Below are 12,870 nucleotides of genomic sequence, written 5' to 3'. Positions count from 1 at the left end.
AGTGTAAATGATTGCCGCTTTAAAAAAAACCTGGAGATTTCTAATTAAATTTCTCACTTTCTGAATCTCTCATCCTATTAAATCTCACCCTTTGTTTCAGTCTAGCCTGGGGATGGCCATCGTTGACATTGTCATTGATGGTTGCCATCGATGGCAATAGTGCATCTGCCCATCGATAGTGCTAAACTAATATCTATCAATGGTCATCCATTTTGTTTGACGGATCTGTGGGCCAATCAAAACATGGGGATGGGGCTTCACGGGTGTCAGGGGGAGGAGCTATGCTCTGTGTCCCGGTACTTTGAAGGAAAAAAAACAGTAAAACATCGGTTCTGCTGTACCATCCATGGAGGGAAACAATCTGATCCTCTTCCATCACTGGAAAAGTATTTAACATCGGCCATAAACCATCGTTGTTTTTGAAAAATCATCGATGGTCGTTGGGCATCCCTAATCCAGCCAAGTAGTTAATAACAAAAGACTGGCGCACTAAGAAGAAAGAAAGATTTATTTAAAATGTACCTTTCATTTGTATTTACTAAAAAGGAAATTTATTAACGTGAAATATTTCCAAGAAAATCAATAAGCTTCCATTACAAAGTACAAAACTTAAGGGATTTGGATACAACTCTATATTAAAAATACAGCAGGGCTATAAACAATGAATATATGTTTTAAATGATCCCTGCATACACGTATATACAGATATTCACACTGTTATATGAGACCATCACTGGACTAATACATATATGAAATTACACACACACCCATAATAATGTAATACTTATTTTATTGATTTTCTTGGGAATATTTCACGTAAATAAATTTCCTTCCCAATAAATACAAATAAAAGGTACATTTTAAATAAATCTTTCTTCTTAGTGCACCAACAAAGAGACTATCTTTTTCTCTCTTCGGTCTTTTGGTATGTATACTATTGTCCTTGGCAGCACCCCCAGAACTATAATAACAAATACACATATTATAACAAAAATTGGGGCTATCTTTGGGTACAGTGTGTACCAACCTGTGCAAAAGAACCTTTCCCTGTTCCCTTTCCCCTTGATTAACCTGTACAAGTAGTTAATAACCCTTAAACACACTGAGTGCATGTAGAAGAATTTATAAAAGGGTCCGCAATAAATATACGTTTCAATGAAGGATTCCTCCCTGTGAAACTACAAATCCCAGAGTGTGCTTTCACATCAGCAGTTAGTGCAGAGCTGATGTAGGAGCGTACAATTAAAGTCTGCTTGCTTATGGCCGGACTCCCGATATCCGCACACCTTAGCAATACGGTATATCCCAAGGCACAATAGCCGACTGGTGTCTCTTGTTACTACACTCTCTGGGTGTGTAGTAACTCTGTGCCAGTCTCCAAATGTAAAAAGTAGCACTGGCGCCATATCCGGGGCCACCACAATTTTATATGTGGGCTCAACAATAGGCACCAGCAAGGACGATCTCTGACCAGGTACAAATTATAAGAACAACTTTTTAGCTGTTCTGATACTTTTATAATACACACTTTGATTGAGATTTGGTATTTTAGTAGCATCCATAAAAAGCAGAAGAGCGCCCATATCTGATTATAATATAAAGCGGTTGGTTCGGTTTGAAGCTAATCAAGCGTTGAACTTGGTGACCGGACAGTGTGCTAGTTTTATAATGTTGGTGGTTGTACAAAGCCTGTGTTACAGTAGAACGTCCCTTTAAATTATTATTTTTTTTTTTTTACTATCCTACCCTGGGAACTTGGTTGTGGCCAGCATGCAGGTGTCTAGGTCAGGGAACGGTATCCCGGAGTTTCTTTGAATAAAGCCACCACATGGGGGTACTACACTCCTTCAGATCTTACCGGCAGCCTTTGACTTAACTAGTTAATAGGCACACATCCGAGAGCTCTGCTGATTGACGAGAGGATCGTTTCGGCTGTGCCGCTACTTGTATCCTTTCGTATTGCCAATGAGTGACTGTGGTGCGGTTCAAAGGCACGGCCGGCCACCCTGTGGAGCCTGATTAGCTTCCCGCGGTGTTTACCTCCATCAAAGCTTCATCCGTGTACACTCGGTTTTGAAACTGTCATCTAAGTATAGCCAGACGCAGTAGCCTGAGCATAACTAACATAATCCAGATAACTGTCATGACTGCTGTTTTTAGAAGGAGCAGCGAGTCTCAGACTGGCATCTGTTTTAGCTCGGCCTTCAAGATGAAGGTAGCACCCAGGAACTCTTTAGCTATTTTAAATTATGAGTACAAGACTGGTGGAAAAGGGAACTGCTGCCGGCACTCTGTGGATTAGATGCTTGCTAATTTTCCTGACTTGGCAATATTGTAAGGCTCGGCTTCCACAAGGGTTTGGGAGAGGGGAGCTGTATGTTGGGGCTAGATGCAGCTGGTGACCATACTGTGTTCCTTACAGGTTCACCGGAAAATCCGAGAAGATTCAGACATGGCCCAGGACTCACTGCAGTGCTTGGCCCAGCTTGCGTCTCTGAACGGACCGATCTTTCCCGATGAGAGGTCTCAGGTGGATTACTTGGCACATTTCATCGAAGGCTTACTTAGTACAATTAATGGGTATGTGTAGCTCTTATTATGTGTGTTACCGGTCATTATTTGTGTGTATGTGTTTAATTTGATAGGTTGTTGTATGTTTCGGGGGTTAGATACTTTTTTTTTTTGTCTCTTGTGAATTATGTCAGTCTCCGCATTCCTTTTCTATTTTTGTTCAGGATAGAAATAGAAGATTCAGAAGCGGTGGGAGTTTCCAATATAATCAGCAATTTAATAACCGTTTTTCCACGCAACATTCTGACCGCCATTCCGAACGACCTTTTTTCATCTTTTGTGAACTGCCTCACCCACCTCACGTGTTCCTTTGGAAGAAGTGCCGCCCTGGAGGAAGTAGTAAGTACTCCCATGTCTTTACAGTCAGCATTTTGTATTCGTTTCCTTGCGAGGAGTACCTATGGAGGGCATCGGAACTCGTAAAGTGATTTGATACTTGACAGTTTGTTCTATGTGGATTTGTATCTAATAATGGGACAGATGTATTAAGCCTAACAGAAATAAACGTGAGGGTGATAAAGAGTGATAAACGTCCAGCCAATCTGCCCATAATTGCCAATTTCCAGAATTGTGTCTATAAAATGACAGTTGGGAGCAAATTGGCTGGATGTTTAATTTTTTAAGGCTTAATACATCTGTCCCAATGTACTCACAGCAGCGCGGGTGGTAACCGTGGACTGACCAATTAAATAAATAGTACTGCAAATCCACTTTATAGTTGGTTAATTAGTTTTTCAGTCCATGAGTGCCGCTGCTGTGAGTATGGTTACATTTATTGGGATGGCACGTTGACAAGTTACTACTTTAAGTAAGTTTCTGTTCTCTATATATATATATATATATATATATATATATATATATATATATATATATATATGTGTGTATATATATATATATATATATGTATATATATATATATGTTCAGTATATAGAGCTGATTTGCTTTAATTGTACTGCTTATCGAAGAGAGCAGTTCCCATTAGGGGAACTTGTACGTTATTAGGAATTACTTTGACACCTGCTTGTTTTGAAAGTCACCTGGTTTGTCACTTATGGGAGGCTATTCCACTTATCCACTACCCGTTTGGCATGATCTCCATGCTGTTTTGGATCCTGTAAGTTGTTTCATTTAAGATATTCCACTATTCTTTCTTTTAATAGTGTTTCCATTATTTTCCCTACTACTGATGTAAGGCTCACTAGTCTGTAGTTACTTGCTTCTTCTTTGCTTCCGCTTTTGTGCAGTGGAACTACATTTGCTTTTCTCCAGTCCTCCTTATATTAGCAATTGGATATCCTCTTCAGGATCTTCTGCTACTTTGGTGAAATGATCGTTTTCTCGAAATTATTCAAAAGCCCCACTTTTGAACAATAATTGTAGTAAATGTAGTCGTTTATGCGGGTTAGTAAACAGAAAAGGAGCATTGGTTGCAGACTTGGTGTACCTTTTGCACCTTAATGTTAGTAATCCAAGTTTTATGACTGATAATATCCTTATAATGCAGTGTACTTCAATGGGAACCATTTGCAGACCAAAAATGCAGATTTTCAGCCACTAAATAGGATTTTCAGTTAGTGTCACATGTTTTGGGGGGATAAACCAAGCAGATGAGTGGCGGCCGGCGATCATGCGGAAGTGCGCATCAGTGCTCACCTCTCATCGCCAGGCCATACACACTGGGCGGTAAACATGAGCGGTTTTCAGCTCAAAATCACCCAGTGTGTATGTGCCACACGTAGAGATTTCCTGATTGTTCTGAACAATTCTATATCGCTCAGACCTCTCAGCAAGATCATTTAGAATGCTCAGCAAGATCGCTCAGCAATGTGCCAGCGCTGTGTGCTGAGCGATCTTGCAGAGCCAGTGTTCTCTGGTGAGAACACGGTAACTGACCGGCGAAGGATATTGGCGAACAATAGCGACACGTGGGTCCACACATTGCTACCGCTATAGCCCCTACACACAGAGCGATGTAGGGACATTTACTAAGCAATCTAGAGTCACCCACCTTACACCACTTCACATGAATTGCTGGGATTTGTTTATAACCATTGTCGCATCCTACTCCAGCATCTAGTTGGGTGGGCAGATTGTACCGCGTTATAACGCACTGGGCACAGTTCATACTTATGGATGTGTATAGCTGGTATAATATCATAAGCTATAAAGTGTAGTCCTCAGATGCCATCTCGCACAGTTGTGTTATTGTGGGTTACTGTATTGTGATGCAGAATACGTTGGCAATTTGTTGTGTCGCCTTTCTCCAGCAGGGCCAGGCCAGATAATTTGGTTGCTGTATATCCAGAATATAGACATTTATTAGCTGGTTGGGAGGCAGGGCATGTCTGTGATAGGTATACCTGGACATATGCTTCATAAATAAAGATGGTTCTAAACACATATCGACTAAATCCCAGCCTGCACGTTCTGATGACCTCCCACTGACTACAGTGTGTCCTTCTGTCCAGGGTTATGACAGTGCTATACTGGGTACGGTGACCTCACTTCAACTTAGATGAACCCTTATTGTGCACAATGCCACGCCACTATTGCTGTAGGGCAGGCATGTCCAAACTGTGGCCCTCCAGCTGTTGTGCAACTACACATCCCAGCATGCCTTGCCACAGTTTTAGCATTCCCCAATAGCAAATCTGTGGCAAAGCATGATGGGACTTGTAGTTTCACAACAGCTGGAGGGTCCTAGTTTGGACATGCCTGCTGTAGAGGTTAATTGTGTTGGACCTTGTTTTTAAAATGTCTGTAGAACAAGGATATTTGAACATATATTGATTGATACCCTGTGATGAAAGGGCATTTTTGTGTGATTGTTTGCACACAGTAACGGTTAGCTTATTGTTATGCACAGGAGCTCAGCTTGTGCTGGTATATTTGGTTGCAGGTGCCTTAATGCTTGTGGCCCGAGGCTGGAAATGGACATCTCTAAAGATGTGCAAGTGCGGTACATTACAGTAATAAGGGTCCGGAGATGCTGGGTAGCCATATGTACCATATTTAGAGTTAGTGCGAAGTTGGAAATATATAGATATAAATGGCTGTATCTACATATGAAATACTACTCTGGTGTATTCCTGGAAAACACTGTAACATTGTTCACAGACACGGGTGCTGTTGCACACAGAATATTGGCACGCTACATATTTTAATCCACAGAGTCTGCTTGTGTGTGTTATTCACATAGCAATGTGAATAAAGGTGCATTCACACTGGGCGTTTTTCACCCGTCCAAGCGATTTTGGAAAGCCGTCCACCCTGGTAATACCAGCAGATGAGTGGCTGGGCCAGGGATGATGCGGGAGCGCACATTGGCACTCACCACTTATCATCTGGCCGTACACACTGGCGGCTTTTGAGATGAAAGCATCTCAAACGGTAAAAGTGAGCTGCTTTGACATTGCAACATGCGTATATTATTTATTTTATTTATTTATTTACAGTTTCTTATATAGCGCAGCAGATCCCGTTGCGCTTTACAATGGTAGACTGTGGTAAAACAAACTGGGTAACAGACAGACTTGGGGGTTAGAGGGCCCTGCTGCAAGCTTACAATCTATAGGAATGCATTCTGTGTATTTGTAGTGCCCAGTGTCCCCAGTGTGCCTGATGCAGCAGCTGAAATGGGGTCATTCTTTATTCAAGCTGCCATAACTATGTTCGGGATGCAGTTAGAATCCCGGCGTTCGGAATCCCGACACTTTCTCCCTCTATGGGTGTCCATGACACCCATAGAGGGAGAATAAATTAGTGTGCCGAGCACAGCGAGCCCGCAAGGGGAGGCGATCCACATCCCCCCCTTGTCGGGACTTCGGCGGTCGGGATTTTTAATGCCGGGGTTTAGTACCAATCCCGTATGTGCATTAGTAGTGGACACTAGGAATTATTGTAACTTGTTTTTAGTGTTTGATTTACAGGTTAGACCAACAGCGATGTTTTGCGCTTTTGTTTCCACTGACACCTTCAGTGAAATGTATGTGTCCAAGGTCACCATGAATGTAATGTGAATGATTATTTGTAAAGTAAATTTAGTCTGAGGGCGCCGATGGGACCAGCCCGTGTAGTCCCTGTTTACTTGTGTGATGCCGGTCTTTTCCCAGAGCTGACCTCTGTATACGGGTTTCCCTCATCGAGGTCCCCGTATTATTACTTGGACGGAAGTGTTGCACCAGATAGAACGTGACCCGGCCTCTGTATAGTGCCTGCTGTGAGAGCATTCCCTCTGTCTGTTGTCAAGCTGCTAATATTCCCGAATTAGTCACAGTAGGAAGTCAGAATTTCTTCTTCTACAGGATTCTCTAATAGACGCTGACGTGATCGCACCAGAACTCATTCGTTATACACAATGTAGGGTACAGTATACAGAGTGCATAGATACAACAGAAGAAGTCCGAGTGTGACGGGTCCCCTTAAGCTGCTTGTCTACAGAAGTCCTGCTATACGATCTGTTGACCGTCACGCACCAGCTTTGAACTGGGGCGTCTAGACCATAGAGATTACACGGCAAGCACTGAGGATTTAGTGGCTATGAAACGACATCCATATGTTTATATACACACAGCAAAATGTGAGGTTGCTGCAGCTTAGGGAGGTTATTCCTGTGGCTGAATGTTTGCCTCCTCGGTCCTGTACTGACCTGTTACATGTGGTGAGAGAGCAGGTCAGGCGGGGGAAATGCGGGACCTTGTTCTTGGCCGCGTAATCCTCTGATAGAATCCGATATGTGCGAAATCAGGATTTGTATTCGGGGGAAATCAATTTATACACCCATACCGTGCTTGTGTTAATAGCATATTATACATCAAATTTACTTCAAAAGATTTGGATGGAGGTGACGGAGCAGTGGCTCGCTCATGTACAAGAAACGGCGACCTGCCGCCAGGCCTGTTATACAGCTGAATTTTAACACTGCGTGGTCAGTGCTTCCACACCATTTGATCCATCCATTTGAAAGCCGTCATCGAATGGCAAAGCACTGCCACCAGAACTGAAACATCGGTGCTAAACCACCAAAAAGTCAATGCCCATCCCTACTCATTATCCTTGAGCCCTTCATGACTTCCCCATGCCTTTGCTGACAGTTTGCACTGACTTCTGGGAATCTCTCCACAAATGGCACTGCAGGTCCCTAGAGAGTGAGGATGTACTCTATATTGGATAGATATGGGAGATGTGTCCTGAAATGTGATTGGTTAGTTGTGTGTGTTTAATCTTGCACACTGCGGTGGCGTTCTGTGTCCATAATTCTTCTTTCTTTCTTTGCAGCTTGACAAGGATGACATGGTGTACATGGAAGCTTATGATAAGCTGCTAGAATCCTGGCTCACGTTGGTACAAGATGATAAGCATTTCCACAAAGGCTTCTTCATCCAGCATGCCGTCCAGGTGTTTAACTCTTATATCCAGTGCCACCTAGCGGTCCCAGATGGCACGCGGAACTTGGTGAGTGTGTCCAACATTTTTTAACCCCAAATGTGTTGTCTCCAAAGTTGACAGTTTTTCCGGTCATTGACATAAGACAAATCTAGGCTACTAGTTTGCTTGTAGATTTCCACCTTTTTTTTTTTTTTTTTTTTTTTGTCAAAGTATGTCTGTGCTAAATGAGAATCTGTCGGCTGAAGAAAAGTGACTCCCGTGACCTTTGTTTACCTTTACATTGTCAAATGAGGGATATAGCCTAGTGTGATTACATTACTGTGTATATATGATATGTGCAGGGTTTAGAGTGCATGTGGGCAGGACCGCAGCAGAAATCTTGGGTCCCTGTATACTATTTCTGGGGCCCCCTACTCCTATACACTGATATTTCCCCCCCACCCCCTGCTTACATATAATGCCCCCTGTAGTGCTTACTCACCACACTGGCCAGGCTAAGATCCACTGTTGCTGGTGGTCACTGAAGGAAGGAGAGCGGAGCGCCGGCTTCGCCCACCTCTCTAGAGGCCGTTTCATATATGGCGCTGGCTGGGGACCCAATCAGATCTTGCAGCCCAGCAGCCATTCTCCTCAGCTGCTGAAATGCAATCTCTGATTGTCTGTCAGTCAGCACCGCATATTAAATGGCCGCTGGGGGCCAGAGGGGTGGGAGACGCATACTCTTCTCCACACAGAAATGCCACGGGGCAGTCGGCAGGGGCGTTCCTGGGTATGACCCTGCTAGTGAGGCCACTGTGGCAGAGCAGATAGGTATGCATAGAGCAAATGAGTGGTCAGTGGCACAGAACAGACGGCCGGTGGAACAAAATGCTGAGTACATAATCACTGCTGCCGCAGTCCTGCTCAGGGTCCCCTAAGATTGGCGGGCCTGCATGTAGGGCCCACAACACTCAGCAGCCATAAGAGATACTAGTCAGTCAGCACTCCGGGTGCCATTTTCGTGTAGATCTGAGCATGCATAGTAGAGCAATCATGGAAAAATAGACTGGGCGCCATGTTTCTAGAGATTGCCAGGTGCAGTACACTCTGGCATAAAGCTGGAGTCTACTCTACATATGCACAGGCAATAGGTGGTGGAGCTACGGTATATGAAGACTACCCATAGGTCCTCTCTCCCCTTTTGTGGTCACTAATTATATGGGTACTTGTGTTTAGTATCAGGGACAACGTCCATGAATCACATCTGTTATTCAGTGCGCTGGATGTCTGAATCAATCACAATTGCTCCTACCCACATGTCTGTGTAATATGAGGCTGGTGCTGAAATTTATGCTGCACGTCCGTACAATCTTCATCATTTTGTTACTAGAGAATTGTGTTTTTGTCAGCTGCGTTCCGTATGTGGCAGCTAAATAGGGGCAGTGCTGCCACTAGTAGTGGTGAAACATTCTAATTCCCCTTCATTCTGTAGTCTCAGACTGTCACACTGAATTGCAATACGTAACTACACACTACCACCATATAGAAGGAGATCGCTTCGTAAAGCACCCAATCTAGTAACCGCCACGCGCATAGACCACCTGCTACTCAGCAGCCCCAGTGGCAAGTATTCAATGCCGGTGCGAGCGGGTTAAACTGCGAGGATCACAGAAAACCAGTGATCCTCGCAGTTTAACCCCCGCGCCGGCCGCTCGCACTATGCAACGTTCGGGGGGAATCCTCGCAGTCACAGAACGGCGAGGATTCCCCTAAACTGCGAGAGCCGAGGCTAGTGCAGCAAACTCGCTGTAATTAGCCTCGATTCTCGCAGCTTTTGTAGGTACATTCGCAAATTCCCCCTCGCTCAAAAAACGGAGCGAGGGGGAATTTGCGAATGAGGGGGGTCAGTTGAATACTGACAGGGTGAGCGGTGACTGCGAGCAAAAAGTCCTGCTCGCAGTCACCGCTCGCCCACGGCATTGAATATATGCCATTGAATCCATTCTTACTCTAATTGAGTGCAGACACCAGTGTACAATGCCACAAAAGTGTGTAAAAGACAGCAATATGGCTTGTTGTGGATACAAGTTCTGCGCTCCTTTGTGCGAGTGCCAGCGTTCTGCAGAAATTGATGTAATGCATGATTAAAAGTCACAATCTAATTGGCTGGTGCTCCTAGGGTTAATATTTAAGGATAACTGTGTTCCGAGCAAGTCTGGGTGGTGCACCAGGCGCTTAGCAGTGAGCTCAGACTCTGCTGTCTGGTGAACTCTGTCTAACTCGTCCTCTATCGCAGCCACCCACATCCTGCATCAATTTCCATTTTAATCCTAAAGAGCCCTGAATGTAAAACTGAAAATCTTCGGCACACTCTGACGTCCTTCAAAGGCTTTGGTAGATTTGCTGTGTGGCATATATAGGATGCTAATGCAATTGCAATAACAAGTGTCATGTATATGAAGGGGCGACACATCTCTATCAAATAAGTTATTTATCCCAAAGTAACAAATTAAAGCACAGCTGACATTCCGCAGCTCTACTTGGTTTCAAAGCGGTAGTCCGGGCTTACAAATAGATGTGAAGCTCTCTGCAGTCGGCAGCTGCAGCTTTGAAGTCGCCAAAAGAAACGTGTTTGGTGATTTAGATTAAGGGGAGCCAGGAATCCGGGACGTGTGCGGCGAGAAGCACAAACGTGTGCAGCAGATTTTCTCCAGGATCCCCGGCCAACACTCCACACCCACTTTCATTTTCTTGTGGGTTACACAGGCCGCACAAATTAACAATTGTAGGTCATTCTTAGCGAGCTGCTAAGTACGCAACGCCAACCACAATCAAACAATTGTCAGAGGTCACAGTACGGATCCACATGCAGAAGGTTGATGCAAAGTAAAGTTTTTCTTTTTTGGTGTTAATGTTCACACCCGAACACGTAGATCCACAATTAGTGTACAGCATCGCCTCACATGATTCGCTTCACTCGCTGTGCTTTACCATTAACCAATCCCAGGTCACGGTGATAGTAGTGCATGAAAGAGATTTTTTTTTTTTTTAAGAATATCCAAAAACTCACCTTTTTGGCCTGTTTCGACATTTTGAACAGGTCGACCTAGGCCTGGTCCATCAGCCATGCGAATACAGGTTCGACCACATCACATTTTATGTTTAAGCTTGGAGAATCGGTTTTCTTTTTGTTTATTACCTTTACACAAAATATTTTACTATTGGGACTTGCAGTTGTTGTTACGCTAAAGGTGCATACACACTACAATTTTTTCGACCAATTTTGTTGAAAGACCTTTCCCTTGAACCCAGTGTTCTTGACTAAAGATGTTGACGACAGACGAAAGATCTAGCTACAGTTTATAGGCTCTTTTTGAAAGATATCAAAATTAAGCTGCATGCACAGTTAACGAACAATCTTGCTGAACAACTGGCAGGTATGCGTGTCATTCTTTGCAAACTCACTGAAAGATATTTTGACCAATTTCATTTATAATGGCCGACCTGAACGAAATTGGTTAAAAAATTATACTGTGTGTATGCACCTTAACTTTATGTCCTTTTACTTGCAAGCTTTTTTTTTCCGTTACTGTAAAGTTAAGGGTATTAGAGGTTTTGGCTACAACTGTAGACAGGGAGGCAGGCTAAATTGGTGAATGGGACAAGATGTATAAAGCAGGTGAAACCTAACTGCTGTAAAGGTTGCCAGCATGTACATATACAGGTCACACTTGGGTGGAGGGCTTGCCTAAAGAGATGAGTTTTAAGTTGTTTGACAAGGGGTTTTCATTTGGTGCAAAATGTATCACCCAGGCAAAAAATTGGCACTTTTTAGCATTTGTACGTCAAATTTCGATTCGGCCTATTCAATTAAAGTGCAGATTTTTTGACTAGTTGAGAATTTTGGCACTGTTGAAAAACATGGGAAATTTTTAGCCGATACACGTGTTTTCGGCATGGTTGCAGGCATTTTCTCCAATGCAGTTTTAACTTAAAAAAAAAAGCAAAAAAACCCAGTAAAACTGGGAAAAATGACGACAAACCACCCACAATTGAATAGTAATAAGTTGAATTGGTCCCATGTTTTCAACTAGCCCAAAAAATGGGACCAATTGAATACATCCCCCTCAATCTGATTGGTTGATATGGACAAGATCACCTTTCTTTTTTCAATTTTAGAAGCTTTATTAAATTTACCATTTGGGTTGCCTTGAGGACTGATTTTGGAAACCACTGTTCCATAGAGCGTAAAGGTGACCATACACTGCTGCGATTTCTCGCAGCTGTGTGTGGCCATCCAATCCCCCTTGAACCGCCCGGTGCCTTTCCAGGGCAGCAGGATCACATGGGGTCCTTTTGACATGTGATGTATCGCATGCAACCCCAATCCCCGCCCTCGGGAGGGAGCCTGAGATCGGAAGTGCAAGCAGATCGCATCCGATGTCAGACACATGATTTCTCGGTTGATTGGGTGAAATCTTTCCAATGTTTGTTCAATGTTTTGTTCACAATTTTATTAAAATAATCAATAAGTCACTAAGTTGAGCAGTGGAGGCATGCAGCATTAGATCTGGTCTGACAATTAGGCAAAGGCTGGTTTGTAACTTTTTTTTGTTGTATTTTGTATATTTTTTTGTTGTTGTATTTTGAGCATCTGACACCTGTATTTTTGTCTTCCTTTTGTCCACCAGACTGCTAATGGTGTTGCCTCCCGGGAGGAGGAAGAAATAAATGAAATTCAAGAAGATGACCGTGACTTATTTTCTGAACAGCTGGCCAGTGTGGGCATGCTGGGGAGAATAGCAGCAGACCACTGCATACCCCTGCTGACCAGGTACAGGACGCGCGGCGGTACTTATGTAATATCTGGGCTCCCGTTTTTCTTATGAGACTGTGTCCCCTCGCGGGGCTCGCTGCGCTCGCCACGCTTC

General features: G+C 43.7%; 1 protein-coding gene across 1 annotated transcript in view; it reads left to right on the top strand.

The window, feature by feature from the left end:
* Nucleotides 1-12,870, top strand: part of XPO4 (exportin 4) — a 96,608-nt gene that overhangs the window by 66,994 nt on the left and 16,744 nt on the right. Inside the window, exons 8-11 of the mRNA XM_083169947.1 lie at nt 2,423-2,580; nt 2,736-2,910; nt 7,850-8,026; nt 12,631-12,773. Coding sequence (XP_083026073.1) covers nt 2,423-2,580; nt 2,736-2,910; nt 7,850-8,026; nt 12,631-12,773 — 653 coding nt within the window. The remainder of the gene's footprint in view (nt 1-2,422; nt 2,581-2,735; nt 2,911-7,849; nt 8,027-12,630; nt 12,774-12,870) is intronic.

The sequence above is a fragment of the Crinia signifera genome, chromosome 2, assembly GCF_055691185.1.
Source record: "Crinia signifera chromosome 2, ASM5569118v1, whole genome shotgun sequence".
Lineage (NCBI taxonomy): Eukaryota > Metazoa > Chordata > Amphibia > Anura > Myobatrachidae > Crinia > Crinia signifera.
Note: the sequence above shows the minus strand (reverse complement) of the source record. Positions and strands in the feature narration are given on the sequence as shown.